Genomic DNA, 19,809 nt, shown 5'->3' with positions numbered 1-19,809 from the left:
CTAATGGATAGCTGGCTGCCTCTGCCTCTCGAGTACTGGGATTAAATCACAAGCCACTGTGCCTGCCACAGCTTTGTTCCTATCCTTATATTTTAAGTTTCAGCCTCTGACCTACCTTGAGTTAATTTCCATAAAAGCTGTGATGTTTATGTTGAAGTTCATTTTTCTTTTGCATGTGGTTTTCTGTTAAAAAGCTACCCTCTTTTATCAGTTCTCAACCCGTGGGTTGAGACCCCCTTGGGGGTCGAATGACCCTTTCATGGGGGCCACCTAAGACCGTCGGAAAACATAGACATTTACATTACAATTCATAACAGTAGCAAATTCACAGTTATGAAGTAGCAACGAAAATAATGTTATGGTTGAGGTCACCATGACATGAGGGACTGTATTAAAAGGTCGCTGCATTAGAAAGGTTGAGAACCACTGCGATTCTATCAAGTTTTTTGTGCTCCTCTGTCATGACTTGAGGGCTGGCAGGGTGCCTCAGTGGGTAAAGGTGCTCCTGCCAGGCCTGAGAACCCACGTTGGACCCCTAAAACCCACATTGTGGAAAGAGACCTCGTTCCCACAAGCTGTCCTCTGACCCCGACTGACACAACATAGTATGCATGTACACATAATAATAACATGTGGTCACTTTAAAATGAAAAGCTAGTTGATCACATTTGATGAGTCTTTTCTAGATTCTCTGCCCTGTTCTGAGTTCCTGTGCTACCAGTCAAACCACGGGACCCTGCTGGCTGTGGCTACACAGGGCACTTAGTAAGATGGAGTGCTCCCGTGTCAGTCGGCTTCCTTGAGGTTGTTTGAGCTACTTGCCTTTCCGTACAGCTTCTGAATTAGCTTTCATATGGCAAGAGAAAAATCTCCCTGGGCTTAAACAACAAACAAACCAAAAAACCTCAGTAGGAGACACAACTGAATCATTTAAAGAGAGAAATTCAATGCTTTCGTAGTATATTCACAGACTTGTGCAACTGTGTAGATAAACGGTAACCCTGCAGGTGAGGGACCCCAAGCATCGGAAAGGCCTGTGCAAGGCTGCGCCTTGGCTGGGGTTGGGAAACTTGGCCTGTGGAGCGTTCCCAGTGGCGGTTTGCTGGCAGGGGTGGCTCACGGGGTGGAGACTGTACAAATACTACAGCTTATGCAGAACACCTGTTTTTTTGGGGGGGGGTATTTTTTTGGGTGTTCTATTATTCAGATATGTGCTGGGCACAGGGTGCTGCATTATCAGCTCCCGATAAAAACTTGGAATATCAAGTCTCTAGTGTGCTACCTCAGGCAAAAAAAACCATCACTCAACATATGGCTACATTTTGTTGGTTGAGGAGTGGGCTCTGCAGGACTGAGGACTGAGCATGGAGAAAGATGACATAGGGCAACCTCAAAGAGGTTCCCTCTACTCTGTTTCCGTGTGTGTGTGTGTGTGTGTGTGTGTGTGTGTCTGTGTGTGTGTGTGTCTGTGTGTGTGTGTGTCTGTGTGTGTGTGTGTGTGTGTGAAAGCACACACACATGAGTGCACACGCATGTTCACCTGTGGAGACCAGAGGTCAATGTCAGATCTCTTCCCCTATTGCTCTCCACCATTTTTCTTCTTTTTTCTTTTGAACAGAGTCTCCCCCTGACCCTGGGGCTCATTGACTTAACTAGACTTGCGAGACTGGCAAGCTGCCTCCCAGCACTGGAACTGCAGCCATATGCCTCTGCCACGTGCTGCTCCTGTGTGGGCCAGACTTCACGCTTCCAGCCCTTTCCTCCTCTTCTCTGCAACCTGGCTGGTTATCTGTACATCACTGTCACAGATCTTAGCCACACCACAATCTTATGCCAAGCCCCAGAAGCCCTTCCACCCGATCCCCAAAAGTGGAGATGGTCTTGGGGATCGCTGACATAGTAGTAGCAGTGATGAGGGACCCCAACTCAATGAGGCCATGCTAAGCATCATTTGGGTTAAGGGAGATGGACTAGGTTGTTAGGAGGGCACACATTTGGGGTGATCATCTCTTACCATTGTATAAGGTCCCCTTTTTGTCCCAAGTACTTTTCCTTATTCTGAAGTCTATCTTATGGGATGTGAACACAGCTACTCTTGCCTTTTTGAAATTATATATATATATATATATGTGTGTGTGTGTGTGTGTGTGTGTGTGTGCATATGTATGCATATATAATTTATTATATGTTATATATAATTTTTGTTACTTTTAATTATGTGTATGTACATGTCTGGGTGCAGGTGCTTGTGGAGGCTGGAGGTGTCAGATCCCCAGGAGCTAGTGTTATAGGGAGTTGTGGGCCACATGTGTGAGTGCTGGGAATTGAATTGGGGCCCTCTAAAAGAGCAGTGCATACTCTTAACCTCTGAGCCAGCTCTCCAGCACCCTGTGTTATGGGTGCATGTTTTAAAAACTTTTAACTTGTCTATGTCATCAAATTTGGAGTATGTTTCATGTCGGCAGTATTTTTCTTCTGAGTCATTTTTCTTTGTTTTAAATCCACGCTGCCAACTCTATCTTCCCATTGGTGCTTGTAGATAATTTACAATTAAGGTAATTGTTGGTATGCCGGCTCTTCATTTTCCCTTTATATGACTTGTTTCTATTTGTTTCCTTGGGTTCTGAGTTGTGCTGCTGAGTTCTGGCCTTTTGGAGAGTTACTTTAAGCATAGGATCCCATCTTGCTTTAATTACAGCGTTTTGGGGTACATATCAGTATTGTTCTCATGGCAGCTGCCTGAGCATTAAGTACAGTATTTACATCTGAACCCACAGTCTGGTGTTCCTGAGTGTCACCATTTTGGACGGGGGGGACATCTCTTTCCATTTAGGCCCCTTTCCCTTCCCTGCTTTAATGTATCATTATATGGAGTGCAGGTCTTTGCTAACGTAATGAAATACGACTTCTAAAACTCAAGGAGGAGGAGGAGGAGGAGGAGGAGGAGGAGGAGGAGACGAAGAAGAAGAAGAAGAAGAAGAAGAAGAAGAAGAAGAAGAAGAAGAAGAAGAAGAAGAAGAAGAAGAAGAAGAAGAAGAAGAAAGCCTATTGTACGCTTCTGTGCTTCCTCTCTGGCCACGGTTTCTTCTTCGCGGTATCCCAGGGTTCCTCCTGCCATCACCCCCTTGCTCTTTGAAAGATTTCCTTCAGCTTACCTTCAGGAGTGAGTTGGCTAGTGGCAAATCATTTTTCCCCCTCATCTTCTTTTTCCCTTCATTCCTGAAGGATACTTTTGTAAAGTTTTATTTTAAAGTGTGTGCATGCTTGTGCAGGCATGCAGCATGCACTCAGCATGCACACACGTCAGTGCAGGCGCCCAACGAGGGCAGAGGTATGAGATTCCCTAGAGCTGGAGTTACAGGCAGTTGTGAGCCTCCTAATGTGGATGCTAGGAATCGGGCTTAGAGCCCTCTGCAAGAACAGCAATGCTTGTTAGCCACTGAGCCATCTCTCCAGCCCCTGAAGGTAACTGTGCTGCATACAGAAGTTGGAGTGGACAGTCCTTCTCCTCCAGCTCTTGAGAACTATGCGGGCCACCTCCATCTGGCTTTGATGAGAAAGGAGCTTTTTGGAATCTGTTTCAGGTCACATGTCTCCACCTTGATAGATTTCAGGATTTTTCCTGAATGTGTTTTTCTTTTTCTTTTCTTTCTTTCTTTCTTTCTTTCTTTCTTTCTTTCTTTCTTTCTTTCTTTCTTTCTTTCTTTCTTTCTTTCTTTCTTTCTTTTTTTGATTTTCAGAGGTGTCCCCATTTTATTTCTGCTTAGTGGTTTAGCTGGTTCCTGCTAGTGCTGTTTGTGGAGTGGGCAGAAGGGCTTCACTGACTGGACTTGGGAATCTCTTTCCACAGTGTGCTCTGTGGAGGAGGTACTCATCTTCCTGAAGTGCCTCGGCTCTCTGGGGAAGAAGAAACTTGGGCTGTGGGGCAGGTGGGCTTCCTATACCAGAAGTCTTACTGGAGCTGTGTGTCTCTGGACAGACCGGTTCACATTCCTCAGTTTTTTGTTTTTGTTTTTGTTTGTTTGTTTGTTGGAAAGAGGTGTCTCAGACTCCTGGAGAAAGGTGAGCGCTGCCTGGACTGTTCATTTTTGACGAGAATTCCTCTTAATCCCCAAGAGTCAGAGCGAACTTGAAAACCTTGGACTCTTGCTGGGTTGGGGTTGGGTAGCACTGCTTCTTGGTGTAAGGATGAAGGAGAACTAAGATGAGGATGTCCTGCTCTTGCCCTGGGCCTGTAGCCCGGGGGTCCCAAACCAACTCTTTTTTCCACTCCAGTCTCCCTTTGGTTGCTCTTGTCTCCAGGGTTTGAAGTTGTGCCCAGAGAGCAGGATCAGGGGGAAACAGGTCTCTATCTGCCTGTCGTTCCAGCTGGAAGTCCAAACCACCACATTTAAAGGCATGTTTAAATGTACGATGCAGTTGAATAATTAAGCATTCTGCTAATGAGTAGCATTGGTCTATAAAGTGTAGACAGTTTGCTTCCTAGAAGTATGTGAGTTGGCTTATACAGGTGATAAGAGGATCTAGATTCTAAGATGGTACAGATTCGTGCTACTTCACTTCTGTCCAACTAAACATCTGGAGACATTGGACAGACAGTGAGCAGTAAAAAAAAGCTCTAGATGTTATGAAGGAGGGTGGGCAGCTGGGGATGTGAGAGTGGAAAGAGACCTAGAGGAGGGAAGGGAATTCTAGCACTCTCTCGGTAGCAGGACAGAGGCTGGTAACTGCTGTGGAACATTGGTTGAAGATGGGTTACATTTGTTTATGCTGTGGAACAGTTGTTTAATGATGCAAAGATGTGTTGCATTCTTTCATGTTGCATTTGTTTAACTCTGTGAAGCTGTGCGACTGTGCCTGTCTGGAACACATGATTGGTCTAACAAAGAGCTGAACGGCCAACAGTGAGGCAGGAGGAAGGACAGGCGGGGCTGGAAGGCAGAGTGAATAAATAGGAGGAGAAATCTGGGAAGAGGCAATCAGGGAGCTAACGGAGGAGAGAGGACCCCAGGGGCCAGCCACCCAGCTACACAGCAAGCCACAGAGTAAGAAACAAAGAAAGGTATATAGAATAGAGAAAGATAAAAGCCCAGAGGCAAAAGGTAGATGGGAGAATTTAAGATAAGAAAAGATGGCTAGAAACAAGCCAAGCTAATGCCGAGCATTCATAAGAATAAGTCTCTCTGTGTGTTGCTATTTGGGAGCTGGGTGGCGGGCCCCCAAAGAGTAAAGAGTCAAAAGAGTAAAAAACAAAAAAACTACAGGTGATACAATGGCCACAGCAGCAGTCTCAAAGTTCTAGCTGTGATAGCCCCTAAACCCCATCCAGGGGTGACCCACTGGCTGACTCAGTACCCATTCCACATCTGGAGCACCAAATGGGCAGGTTCTGCTATCCACAGGGGCAAGGAAAGCTAGCAGAACCCAGGCCCACCTCCCTACTCAGCAGGGCATACAGAGAACCAGGCCCCCTCAGGACCTGTACCCCCCAGAGAGGAGAGCAAAGCCAGGGGTTGACAGATGTGCCAGAACACTGCAAGGCTGAAGCCCAGGGTGGCATGCCAGCACAGGGAGGGGAGGAAGGCCCTGAGTGAATGTGTGCTCTTGACATTGGCACTGACTTGTCAAGGACTCCAGAGCCTCAGACCCATGGAGGAAAGGCAAAGCCTTCCTCTGGTCCAAGTGTAGTAGTTGACAGTGTGCACAGAAATGTCTGCACATGTGGTCACACAGTCCAGGGATAGGTCATGTTTCCCTGTCCTTAGCTCTGTCCGTGGGTACTTTTCTCTCACAGTGACGATAAAGCCATCTCCATCCCCACTCCCACCCCACCTCCGGGCCTGTCTCTGTACCACTGAACAAGTGCAGACTCCCTGTGTGCCCACAGCCCATACCACTGTGGATGCCTGCTGGTCAGATGTTTCTTTATAGCATTCCAGGCTGCCTGGATGTCTGTAGGATGTCAGACAGCAGGCTGGTTTGAGTGAACAAGAAAATACAGAGGTGACGAGTCGGCCAGAATGCTCCAGGGTGACTGAAATCCATCTCTTCCCTCTCTTGATGTTTTTGATGACGTGGCCTTTTAGGTGTTGTGACTAAGCATGGCTGGGAGGTGTAGGGGAAGAGCCATTGGAGGCGGAGCATGGTGAGTGCGTTTGAAGTGGACTTGAAGACTGAAGGACATGCTTGGCTGTGTCATTTCTCTCCCCTCCTTTCAACATGGAGTCCCCTGGCTGCTGATCCTGAGAAGCTGGTCTCAGGGCTTCTGAACCGCTCCTGGTTGGTGAGCACACTTCTGACGACTGTGGGGCCCAGGTACCCATCACTTTCTTTCCTGATCTGTTCTTCTGAACCCTCACTTGGCAGTTTTCAATTCTTCAGCAACTGTTCCAGTACCTGCTTTGACTGGGGGGTACATCTCTGTCTCTGCAGCACCATAAGTGAGGCAATGTATGAACAAAAGAAATTTCTCTCTTACGGATCAGGGGGCCGAGAAGTCCGGTAATGACACCAGCAGAGTCCATGTCTGGTGGAGGCGCCCTCTCTGTCTCTAAGGCTCTAAGATGGATGGCATCGTGCTTGATATACCTCCATAGCGGATGACAGAGGAGCAAAAGGGACAGATGCTCTACTCTCACAGAGCAGAAGAGACAAAAGGGCCAAGCTGTTTCATGAGGACAGAATGTCATTCATGAGGGTATTGTCCTTACAGTTTTAATCACTCACAAAGGCTACCCTCCCACACAGTGTGTTTGCGTGTGCAGATATATGTGTGGATGTGTGTGCATGGGTGTGCACATAAGGCTCCACCTCCTAACACTATTACATTGTGGATTTCAGTTCATCTTGAAGTTTGGTGGGACACAAGTGTATTCAAACCACAGCTCGGTAAAACAAATGAATCTCTGTGGTTCTGCTGCTGTGAAGACTCATGAGGTCACACAGTCTCTTAAGAGGCCCCTGGACCAGCCCAGCACCAGCCTCGCAGGCCATGGCCTCTCACTTGCCTTCCAACTTCATATTCTGCCACACTCCACAGCTGCACAGCACAAAGCGCAAGCTTTCACGTCCCCTCCTCTTCTCTACCCAAGCCATGCCTGCTGCCCTCTCCCACGTCACCTGTCAGAATCCCACTGTCTGTCCTGCATGGCTCAGCTCGAAGCCCAGCTCCCTCATCATTCCTTTACGACTCCTGTCAGAATGTCTGTTCCCCTTCTCATGGGGACTTCGTACATTTCTGACACTTACGTGTGCATCACATTAAACACGCATCTTAGCTCTCCTATTAAGCGAGCAGAGGGAAGGGGCCATGCCTCATCCACACCACAGGCTTCTCAACGTAGTACCTCAGCAGCTACTCTCCGTGGAGGGACCCTCATAGAAACCTATTATTGTCAAAATGAGAGGACTCTGAGAGAGAATGGGCTGCTGCTGCTGCTGATGCCATGCTCCACGTGGAAAAGAAATTGCCCTTGGTTTCTCAGATGTACAATCGCCTACTTATGCCAAGTGAAGGCCCAGTAGACAACTAAGGAGGGGAGCAGTGTGGTTAGAAAAGGAGGCAGGACTGGAAGGCTGCCAGTGGTACCTACTGGGTGGTCTGTACCTCAGGTGCTTCTGGGAGGGGAAGAGGCGAGCAAACTGGGAAGCTTGGTCTGGTGGTTGTGTTTGGAGTAGGGGGAGGCTGAGAAGAGGGTGGCCGTATGAGGTCCATGGGAATCCAGCTGGCCCTCAGCATTCACACGGGACTGGCCCCAGACTTCCTCCAATGTTCAAGTCCCTTATATAAAAGGAGTGTCTGCAAAGGCCCTAAGTGACTCCTCATGTATGCTTGAAGCCATCTCTAGATGACTTCATATCGAAAACAATGTCATATGCTGTGCAAGTAACTCTTATGCTGTATTATTTAGGACATAGTCATAAGACGAGATGTCTGTGCATGCTTAGGACAAATGCAAAGATCACAGGGGGAACTGCTGAGCACATGGTCTCGGTTTGGTTGAATCTGAGGATAGCGAACCTTCAGTGTGGTTCAATCTGTAGATATGGAGCCGTAACACGACCGCTCTCTGAGGAGGATGACAAGGGCTTACATGAAATATCAGTCTCCTTAAAGGGGAAGAAGAAACAAGGATCTGTAGCCCAGTGCAGTCAGCAGTGGCTTGGGGTGACTGTGAGTATCATAAATGGAAAGTCGGGAAGAGGAGGCAATTTTCAGGGAGGTTCTAAGTTGATGTTTCCATTCCCCGAGTGCGAGGTTCCCATGCGTCATCTCAATGTCCAGCAAACAGGCAGAGAGGGAGTCCTAGGGAGTGGGCAGGGAGAGGACCGGAGAGAACAAGGCAGAGCAACATCCTTGTGGGGGGAAGGGACGGCGAGAGGTAGACGGTCAGAGGCTCCTGGGGCTGACTGGAGTGAAGACCTGCACTTACTGGGAAGGTCAGAGGTTAAAAGAGAGTGTAGCATTGGGGGAGGGGACACATGGAGCCCTGAGGACAATGATGTTTCCAGGAAGACTTGAGGAGAAATGGCTTGGGTGACTAGGAAAATGATTAGAATGAATTGCCTAACAAAGTCAACTGGAAATGGGTTACTCTGGCCAATAACGTTGCCAAGGCTGACGAGGTGTGTCGGCCACACGTGGTGTACGTTTCTGCCCTAACAAGGATTTGAGGTAGAACAGCCCACAGATCAGTTAGGTACCACTAAAGTTGGAATGATTTTCACAGAAACCAGCCTGGCAGGCGAGAGAGCTGACCCCGGGGTCAAGAGAGGGAGAGAACCAGCCCTGCCCTACACCAGCTACAGCACACAGGAGAGCGGGCCCTGCACCCTGCCTGGGCAGCACACTAGAGCTGACCCTGTTGTCTGGTCGGAGGTGAGCCAGCCCTGAGGGGGCATGAGAGCAGGAGAGCTGACCCTAGCCCCCCATATACCCCCTACAGCAATCTAGAGAGAGGACCCTGCACCTTGCGTGGGCAAAACCATAGTGCTGGCCCTGGTGATGTGAGTGAGGAGGACCTGGATCTGAGGGCCAGAGAGCAGGGGAACTGGAGAGCTGGCCCCGCCCCTTGCTGCAGGCTGCTTCGGGTGAGCTAGCCAAAGCAGTGCTGGAGAGCTAGCCTGGGTAATGATGATAAGGGAGAGCTAGCAGGCTGACCAACCCAGCTACCACCCAGGCCCAGAACCAGGGCTATGAGTTGGCCCACCCCAACATCCACCGAATCTGTGAACTATTGGAGCAGTTGATGGGGACGGACCTACGGATCCAAAACAGCAGGATCTCCACAACACAGGACAACAACAGGATGTCCAAGGGGAGCCTCAGTGAGAGCCCATTATCTGTGGTGTAGCCGAAACCAGAGTCCTTGAGCAAGACCAGAGCCAGACCAATGACTCGTAGCAATGAACACTTCCAAGTAAAGATGATCGGACTAAAGGGTAAACCGTGTGTCTCAATGGACCTCGCTACAGCTTCCACGACAAGATTCTTCTTCTTTTTGTTGTTGTTTTTATTTTTATCTTTGTTAAGTTTCTTTTGTTTTATTTGACTTTGGGTTTTTCTTTTAAATTTGGTTTTGTTTTGTAGGTTTCGAGGGCAGAGGGTGGATGCAAGGGGACAGGGAGAAAAGTAGGGAATCCACAGAGAATCAATAAAAGCTAAAAAAAGAGAAGAAGCCAGGCTTATGTCCCACGAGCAAGGTCCTCAAGGACAGACACTGACCTGTGACAGCTTTTTTTACCCAGGAGGTGGCAGTAATGGGAGTAGAAGAAAGAACTTTTCTTGATATAGATTCCATCATAGTGATACCTGAAAAGCAGAGGGTCTCCGTTACTGGATGGCCAAGCACATGCTTTTTTTTTTTTTTTTTTTTTTTTTTTTTTTTTTTAACGAGACAAGGTTTCTCTGTGTGGCTTTGGAGTCCATCCTGGATCTCACTCTGTAGACCAGGCTGACCCCGAACTCACAGAGATCTGCCTGGCTCTGCCTCCCGAGTGCCGGGATTAAAGGCGTGCGCCACCACTGCCCGGCTCAAGTACACCATTTGTGTGCACAGTGTGATGGCAGCGGGCAGGTTAGGTGTTCCTATCGCGTCTCTGACCCATCGTAAGCCCAAGCCCATCATCCTACGCATTTCAATAGCCCTACGAAAGGGCTGCTGCGTGCTCAATTCTGCTTTCTCAGTGTCAAACTTGCTCATCTCAGAGAGATGTCCTAGGGCTTCCTGTCCTACCATCCTTCGCACCTTTCCCAGGACTCAGCCTGCAGAAAGCCAGACTCCTTCCTCAAGGCCCCATCTCCTCTGTGGAGTCTGTAATGACAGCAGTGTGCCCGGGCTAACAACAGAACCAGATTTCTTCAACGTAATTACTGCCAAGGTTAGATCTGGCAAACTCTCCACGGTCTCAATGTCTTCGTGGGCAGCCAGACCTCCCTCTAATTGGCTTCTGTCCCTGCTCACTGATTTCCTGTCTTGATTGAAAACAAACAACAAATGACAATGATAATTGCCTGGTAATTATGATAAGGACACATTTGATGGCACTGGAAGTTCCTGTTAAAACTGCCACCTTGGGCCCCAGCCTCTTGAGTATAACCCATAGGCTAACTGACCAAATATTTAGACATTTCAATTCAAAGAGAAATTGAAAACAATTGGCATTATTCTACATGTGCAACTATTTAAACATTTTAATAAGTGGACACACATTTCTAAACGTTTAAAGTGTATATCGTGATCATATTTTGATAAGATTTTGAAGCGAATGAATGTAGCGCTGCCTTGCGTCACTCCCGACACAGGGACTCGGGCTGAACCGCGGCACCATTTGGTGAGAGCTGTGACCCAGAGCTTATTCCGTGTCACACGCTTTGTCGTCTGTTGTGATTTTCCCCACACTGTTGTTTCCGCCACTTAACACAAAGCAAACATCGTAACTCTACCTGGCGCTTCCTCGTGTGCCCAGCCTCCGGGTGCCCAGGTCAGGAAAAACCAAGCGCACGAGCTGCGGGGACAAGCAGATTTAAAGATGCAACTTGAAAAGGGAAGACAAACTCACTTTATCTATACTTACAAATAGTATAATGGATTTTAAAAAGTATACATGTAAATGAAATTAGGGGGACATATCGGGTAAGTAAAACTTGTCACGGAGTGAAAAGTGCCATTTAAATAAACCTTGGTGTCCAGGCTGGGGTGTGTAATGTCCTGGCGTAGATTCCCAGCACCAAACCTCTAAGACAGTGGTTCTCAACCTGTGGGTCACGACCCCCATGGGTTTTCACAAGGGTGGCCTAAGACCATCAGACAATACAGATACTTACGTTACATTCATGACAAGTAGCGAAATCACAGTTATGAAGCAGCAACGAAATCATTTTATGACTGGGAGGTCACCACAGCATGAGGAACTCTATTAAAGGGTTGCAGCATTAGGAAGGTTGAGAACCACTGCTCTAAAACAAAACTTTGTTTTAGAGTCTCAGTATGAATATGCGTTCTCTGTGTTTCTAGACGAAATCGCCGGCATCTGACAGTATGTGCCGTCTTGCGTTCTGCTCTCTTCAATGCTACACCACTGACCGGGGTCACGAAACTTCTCTAGAAAGTGGACCACCGCCAGCGGCGTGGGTCTAGCCTGCGGGCTGCCGCTGTTGTTTGAATGCTTTCTTCTTTTTCTGATGTCATAGTTATTTTCATGACTCACCCCCTTTTTCTCATTCCCGAGGCTTTTGCGAGCGAATGGTACTAAACTGTCGAAATAACAGCTGCTTGAAATTCAAATTCACATCTCTGGGCTGAGTTGCCTTGATGTGCCCTGTGTTCAGGGATGCCCAAGTTCCATGTATCAACAGGAATCTCTCATAGTTGCCTTATCAAGGGGTTAACCACAGGCCCAGTATCACATTTGCTAGAAGTAGAAAATCTTGCATGTAGGGGCACTTTGGGAGCCAGAACAGGGAAAGCCACATCACTGCCAATGATGTGTGCACTTTATCTGAAGAGATGCTCGGCCAAGCTCCTGCTCGGCTTTGTACCACCCACCTCCCTTTTGTATTATCTTCCAGCAGCAGCCTTTGAGAGGAACGAGAAGGGGTTTCCTCTTACCTGACTTTTCATCTTTCTCTCATCCCTGTCTATCTGTCTGTCTATCTGTCTTGTAGTGGGTACCTGTTGCACCTATGACCTTGAGGTACCAGCCCCTAGGGTGTGGCCTTGGGGCTAGCTTAAGACCTGAGGGGCACGTATGCCTCTCTCTCTTCTCTCCCTGGAGGGGGGGGGGTTGGATGGTGTGGACTGACTCGGGCAGCAGGAGCGGTGTGGGACAGGACATTAGCCTTCCAGGACTCTGCGACGATTTTGCCTTATTCTGTTTAGTGAGCTGTTTTCTCCAATTTATGTCCTAATAAACCCCTTAGATCCCTGAAGTAGACTGCCTTGGATTTCTCGCTATAGTATCTATCTACTTATTATACGTCCATCTATCTACTTATTATACGTCTATCTATCTATCTTCTGTCTGTCTACCCATCAGTCCACCAGCCATCCGTATGACACTCTCTACTCTATCCTTGCAGTATCTATACAAGACGACAGAGTAAAAGGAGGAAGAGGAGGATGAACAGTGAACTGTGTGGCAACACAGCCTGGGACTTGTATCTGTGGGCATTTTGTTATAAAATGGGCAGTTACTTATAAAACTAAAAAAAAAATTCCTGAGCTCATTCACATACAGTGACATGGAGATGAGGAAATGCACAGGGCTTCTCACTGAGGGTCCGCCATCTCTGCTGAGAGGGGTGTATGGGAAGGGTGGTCCGGTCGCTCCAAGTGTTTCCTGTGAGGTCAATGCAGTTGCCATCTGTGACAACCCAGACCTCGTGTGGGTCGGGCAAGAAGGGCCTTGGTGGATAAACAGAGAGCAAGGCTCTAGGTTCTGTGAACACTACCCACAGTCTGCTCGGGCCAAGAGCGGCAAAGCACGTTCTGTGTCCCAAAGTCAGCAAGGTGTGAGAGAGCTGGAGTACGGGAGAGCACCGACTTTTCCGGTATAGTTGCAGAACACAAGAAAGCAGGCAGACACCAGTAAGCTCCACCAGAAAACGTATCTCCCAAGCCGAGGGGCACATACTGAAATGTGCTCAAGGCAGGTACTGAAGAACCCATCACCAAAGGGTCCAGCTGGGGCTGGAGAGATGGCTCCGTGGTTAAGAGCACTATCTACTCTTTCAGAGGACCTAGGTTCAATTCCCAGCACCCACATGGCAGCTCACAACTGTCTGTAACTCCAGTTCCAGGGGATCCAACACCCTCACACAGACATACATACAGATAAAACATCAATGCACATGAAATAAAAATAAATACATCCTTTTTTAAAAAAAGGGTCCAGCTGGCTCTTAAAAGAGTACAGCCTCCCTGAGAGGTGGTGGCACACGCCTTTAATCCCAGATCTCTGTGAGTTCGAGGCCAGCCTGGTCTACAGAGTGGGATCCAGGACCAAAACAACACAGAAAAACCCTGTCTCCAAAAAACAAACACACAAACAAACAAACAAGAGTACATCCTCTTTATCCTTCCTCTCCCTTCTTCCTCCCAGAAAGGTTCAACCAACATCTGAAGCAGGGTGAGACAGGAGACAGGAAACAAGCCCCCACACCTGGTTCTTCGTGGCATGGCACAGAGCTGGGACATGGGGTGAGCACACCACTTGGAAGGTGTGCTAGAGTCTGGATACTATATGAGGGTGGGCATTTCAAGTATCAAGCTGCTGTGGTTGAGTGGACCAGGGTGATGAGAATTTTGCCTCACCCAGGGCTTCGAAGGAGGCCTGCTGCCTGTTCACTAGCTCATCAGGGCAGAGGGAAACAGAAGAGCATCAGGCACACAGGGGCAAGGGACATGAGAACCAGGTCTGTGATCACTCCCAGATCCTGCTATTCACACAAGCGTGTGCTCATGTGTGCAAATGGACCACGCACGTGGTCATACCTTTGATAGTGAGGCTACAGCCAGCATGTTTTTCCCCCTTCTTAACACTTTTCGATGTCTACATTGCTCACAAAGGAGAGGCAATCCTTTTCTAATCAGAAAAACATTCGTCCGTGTTATTTTAGCAGAGGAAGTCGGCCTCCGGAAACTCCCCAGTCCATGGAAGATATCCTTTGCAGCCAGAATGCGCATCGCACACTGCATGCCCATCCGAATCATCTGTGCAGGAACTCCTTGGGACTCAACTCAGCTCCCGGGGGAGGAGGGAGGAAGTGAGAATTGGATATTTTGCTGTTTCTCTTGTAAACATGCTTTGCGGTCATATCCTTTTCCCCTTCCCTTCTCCATTTAGCCACGGCTTTGGCACACAGGACACATTCCCAACAATCAGTCCCATTCCACTGGCCTGTTCTCCAGGCAACGTGCCAACCAAACTTAAATGTTAGAACCTTGGCATCTTGGGGAGTGGACTCTAAGGGAAATATTAAGACAAAGAATTCAAAATAAATGCAGAGGTCAGACACCGGAGTCTCTCATTTCTTTCCTTTGGAATGCGCTGCACTGTGAAACGAGGCAGGACAAGATCTTTTTTTTTTTTTTTTTTTTCCTGTTGTTTGGTGCAGAGACTGAACACAGGAGTTCCCCATGCTAAGCAAGGGTTCTGCCACTGAGCTATATTCCCGGACCCTAGATCCTAAAAGGGGGTGGAAGAGAATTTTCTTTTAGAACTGAACAAACTCTAACGACACCATTCAGAGAGATGGGAAGACGTCTCTGCCATCTCAGCCCAGGAAAGAGCATGCTCTGCTGACGTCACCTAGTTCCCTCTGAGAAGACCGGCAAGTGGGCAGATGAGAGAAGACTGGTATGCCAGGCTACCCAGTACTCTGCAGCGCCTTGGATGATGTTTCCTAAAATTCTGAGTGATGAAATCGCAGACATTTGGGCTGTGTGATAGCAGGTGGGAATTCCCAGGGGCTGGAAAACCTTCCTGAGTCACCTCGTGAGATGTAGTGATAAAGAGACCTGGAATGTCTCTTCCTCTTTGGTTTTGAACTGTTTACTGACATGGAGCATTTACAGCTTCTGACACTTCATTCTGACTTATGTGAAAAAAAAAGATTTATTTTTGTTGGTGACAGATTTAAAGTGAACTAAGGGAACGACAAGAAGGATCAAAGCCCCAAAGAAAAGAAACAAACGGAAAACAAGAAAACACTCCTGCGTCTGAGCACACTATAGAGGCGCTGGGTGGCATCCATGAAGCCACTTTTAGGGGGAATATCCACAAACTGAAGTCACAATGAAATGGGTAGGCAGGAAGGTGGCCTTTTAGGAGCCAAGAGTAGTCGTGACCAAGGCAAGGCGGTAAGAGCGGTTACTTCCATTATTCAAGCAGCTGTCCCATTAGAAGGTTCAAGCACCTATCACAAGCACAGAGTCATCAAAGACTGGACGCTTCAGCTCTGAGGACTGAGTTGGAAGAGCAGATCGACATAATTCAGTGTTTGGGAAAAACACACCGGCATCCCCAGGATTACCAGTGGAAGGTAAGGGAGCTACCTGGAGAACACTTTGGTCCCCACGACCACACACCTTGTGACCCTCCCCATGTCACTCTTCAGTCTCACGCCCAAGAGACGATCATTTCACTCACACACCGGAACACAGGCACATGATTGGTTACAACAAGGACATCAGGGAACAGTCCCAGTGTCCACCCACGGCAGGGGATTGCACAAAGTGAGTGCAATGTCACACAAGGATCAAAGGAGCTCTTCATGTAATATTATTAAGTGATGAAAAGCTCACCACCTGGCTAGAGGCCAGTAAGACCCCAGGGCCCACCGGTCTCTGTGTCCCCAGTGCTGGGGTTACCGACATGCACCACCATATTCAGCTTTTCGCATGGATGCTGGGGATCGGAAGTCAGGTCCTCACGCTCGTTCAGCACGCCCCTTCCAGCCCCTTCCCCCGCGAGCCATCTCCCTGGTTGGTTTAATTCTTTTGTCTTTATCAGGTTCTTTGCTTTTCGTTTTTTTTCTTTTTCTTTTGGTTTTTTTCGAGACAGGGTTTCTCTGTGTAGCTTTGGAGCCTTTCCTGGAACTCACTCGGTAGCCCAGGCCGGCCTCAAACTCACAGAGATCTGCCTGGCTCTGCCTCCCGAGTGCTGGGATTAAAGGCGTGCACCACCAGAGCCCTGTTTTGTTTTTGTTGTTGTTGTTTGGTTTTTCTGTTTTTGTTTGTTTGTTTATTTGTTTGTTTGTTTTGTTTGCTCTTGTGCTTTTCTTATCCAGACAAGACGATGAGGACGATGACGAATTTTTTAACCATCAGGCTATACATTCACCAGTGATCAAATGACACCTTCAACCAATCCGATTCTGTGTGCACAAGGCCCCTTACAAAGAAAGGGGAGAAACAGAGTCGGCAGCTCTGTGACTCCATCAGCAAGCTCCTGGTCACCCTCGTCATTTAAGATCAACCTGGATATGTGGTGCAGGCTGTCAACTGTGCCAAGCCCCCTGATGAGGAAGTGAGTGAAATTCATCTCTTCTGTCGGTTGAACTACAAATCCCAGCGCATGGGCTGTTTGTCCAGAGGAACAGCACCCTTTCCTTTGCAGAAATGTGCTGTTCTTCACTTAGCTTCAGGTCTCAGTCCAGAGAGGGCACACGGTTCTTAATGACGTTCACAGCCAAGGGAAGGTGCTTAGAAGGCTCCTCTTGTCCTGGGCATCACTCAGACTAGGTGATCGCCAATGTCTGTGCTCAAGGGTTTTTTTTTTTTTTTTTTTTTTTTTTTGGTGAAATCAAGTGGAAAGAACTTTGCACCTGTTTCAGGAGGCTAGCTCTGCTCACCATGCATTGTGACCAGCTGTGGGACCCTTGGTTTTAATCACTCCAGGTTTATTTTGCTAGCAATCAAACAACACTGGTGATACCTGCCTAGGCCTGGTAGCCTGAACAACTAGAACGCAGTGAGGGCTGGATTTGATCTCTGTCAACCTCACTGTTTATTCCCAGCATCGAAAGCAGGGTCTACCATTAAGCAGTTGCTCAGAAGAGCTGTTGAACGAAGAGGGTCTTAGACTGTCATTCTGTTGTGTATCAACGGTTCTCAGATGAAGTTCCTGGATGTGAGTGCTAACTTCCAAAGCCAATGAGTCCCCTAAATCCAACTGAAGTACAGGGAGCATCAATTGTTGGGTACTAGAACTGTGTTCTGAGAGCTTTGGTACTCTGTGCAGGAGTAAGTGCCCAGCAAACCAAGCTCTTTGGTGAATGTTGGGGTTGCCACAAAAAGAGTACGTCAACTTTCTCCCAAACTGCTGTAAAGCATGGAGATGTACATCAGATTTTCAATACAAATGGAGGCCACTGGCTGGTGCCTCCTGAGAACAAAGCCAACTAGACCTGCTGAGACCCCATTAAACCCAAATGCATGTTAGACTTTCCTCAAGGGCAATCAGCAGAGTTCTACATATATGGGGTCCCATAAGGCTTTGCCATCAGCAACACTGTACTCTGTCTATATTTGAACTAGGATATACCCTAACAACATTTCTCAGAATGTATCTTCACACTTAAGCCACCCAGGGCTGTAACTTACAAAAACAAAACAAAACAAAACAAAAAAACAAAAAAAACCCAAACACCCCAGTGAATACAGCTCCGCTAAACCTCCCTACTTACCTTCCCGAATGTTGCTGGGTTAACCTGGTTCTGAGCACTCTGCCCACAGGTCTCCACATAAATCTCATACATGAGACATCGAGGCACACTAAACCCTTCACAGACGCAGAAATTGTCAACTAGCCTGCAGAGAGAGAGGGGAACCAGAAAGAGGAAATTGGTGGCTACTTTTCTGAAGTAAGGGTACTCTGACAGAGCCAGTGACCAGGCCATACATGGGTCCAGCCAAGTGACCTCTGTCTAGGTTACTGAATGGAGCAGAAGCTCACAAGCAGCCTAGAAAATGATCTCTTTTATCCTCAGGCCAGTGTTAGGAATATAGACTACAGGTTTTCAGTTGTCAACACTGTAAGGTTTGGGAGTTTATCGGAGGGGAAGTCACATGCTAAAAAGAAGTAGATATTCTTTGATGAATCTTTACAGAGACTGTAGCCAAGAGCTACGTAACTACAGGACAGAGAATTATTGACCTGGTAAAGCAAAATAATACCACAGTGTACACTCAGGTGGGAGGGTGTGGATGTTAACTGGTCCCAGAGGCCCACAGGCTAACAGCCTGGCCACTACCTTATGGTGTTTGGGGGGATGGTGGGACTGCTGTAAGGAAGTTAAGTCACAGGGATGTGCCTTTGAAGGGGATATTGGGACCTTCCTCTCTGCTTTTTGGCTGCCATTAGCGGCATGGCTCCAGGAAGGAACTCTCCATGATGCTCTCTGTCCCACTACAGACACAAAGCAATGGAGCCAGGTGACCCTGGACTGAAACCTCTGGAGGAGCCATTAGTCAGGGTAAGCCATTTTCTTTATGAACTTGATTTTCTCAGGGATTGCCATTTTTATCTCTCCCATCAAAATGCCAAAGAGAAGCAAGAAAGCCATAGGCATTAGAGGTGTAAGTAGACTGTCTCCGGGAGAGCGCAACCCCAAGGAGTAACTGGTGTGGGAAGCCTGACCTCTGTTGCATGTGACTCTGGAGAGAAGATGTGAGGCAACACTACCCCAGGTGACCCAGGGTAAGGGGCTGCCAGTGTGCCACCAAAACGTCCTTGTGTTTTACCTGAGGTTGGATGCCGAGGCCCATCCCAGCCAGGCCCCGAGGGTCTGTACCCACAGTACTATGTCCATTCCTGTGTTCCCCAGTCCGACTGTGTCTCTTCCTGTCTCTGAGATGGAAACCTCTTCTTTCCATTCCCCTAGACTAGCCAACATCCCGATTTCTCCAGGGGATAATTTATCATGCGCAGATGACGAGGGCACTGATGTCCTAGCTAGGACCCCACTTGACTAATAGATCATTGTTGGTCCACCCAACAGACCCCTGACTGAAAGACACAGGGTGAAGTAATGCAGACACATGGCCCATCTTCCACTGGACGACAGTTGGGGCCTCTCTACTCTCTCCTGAGCTGACTGCCAGGGCTCCAGCTCTTCGTGTTTGCTCTCTCTCTATACCCCTCCCTTTGGGGAGCCTGGTCCCTTCCATTCCAAGGCTATCTGTATTAGAAGTTGGGGCAGTACTTTGAATGACAGTGTTAGGTGAATTGAAGTCTTCCAGTCTTTTCTCCCAGCCCTGAAGGACACGTCGCCAGAGGCCCACCTACCTAAGAATTCTGGGCATGGGACTTGATTTGGACTTGCTGTTAAAATACACCCTCTTGCCGGGCGGTGGTGGCGCACGCCTTTAATCCCAGCACTCGGGAGGCAGAGCCAGGCGGATCTCTGTGAGTTCGAGGCCAGCCTGGGCTACCAAGTGAGTCCCAGGAAAGGCGCAAAGCTACACAGAGAAACCCTGTCTCGAAAAACCAAAAAACAAAACAAAACAAAACAAACAACAAAAAAAATACACCCTCTTGAAGACATCAGTTATCTGTAGAAGGGGTTTGGGGCACCTGCCTTGTCCCAAACCACAAGCCAGCTTAAGGAGGACGCCCAAGTATTTTAAATTTTATAATCATTCTTTCTAATCTATCTAGCAACATTCAAAACCCCAGAAATGCAGTGATGAGCTGAAGTAGTTAATTAAGGTACCAAGCTGACTCTTCCTGCTAAGAAGGTGAGGAAAAAACAAAAATCAAAAACAAAACAAACAAACAAAAAAAAAGAAAACATATTGCTGTTGT

The 19,809-nt window shown here is 47.9% G+C and overlaps 1 protein-coding gene across 1 annotated transcript in view; it reads right to left on the bottom strand.

Moving 5' to 3' along the window:
* The window catches only part of Rfx8 (regulatory factor X8), a 66,833-nt gene that overhangs the window by 44,416 nt on the left and 2,608 nt on the right, over positions 1-19,809 (bottom strand). Inside the window, exons 2-4 of the mRNA XM_052745069.1 lie at positions 17,690-17,813; positions 10,946-11,007; positions 9,725-9,811 (exon numbers count right to left, since the gene is read on the bottom strand). Of these exons, the coding sequence (XP_052601029.1) occupies positions 9,725-9,811; positions 10,946-11,007; positions 17,690-17,813 (273 nt within the window). The remainder of the gene's footprint in view (positions 1-9,724; positions 9,812-10,945; positions 11,008-17,689; positions 17,814-19,809) is intronic.

Source organism: Peromyscus californicus, unplaced genomic scaffold, assembly GCF_007827085.1.
Source record: "Peromyscus californicus insignis strain IS unplaced genomic scaffold, ASM782708v3 Scaffold_19__1_contigs__length_69161282, whole genome shotgun sequence".
NCBI classification, from domain to species: domain Eukaryota; kingdom Metazoa; phylum Chordata; class Mammalia; order Rodentia; family Cricetidae; genus Peromyscus; species Peromyscus californicus.
This window is presented reverse-complemented; position numbering and strand designations above follow the sequence as displayed.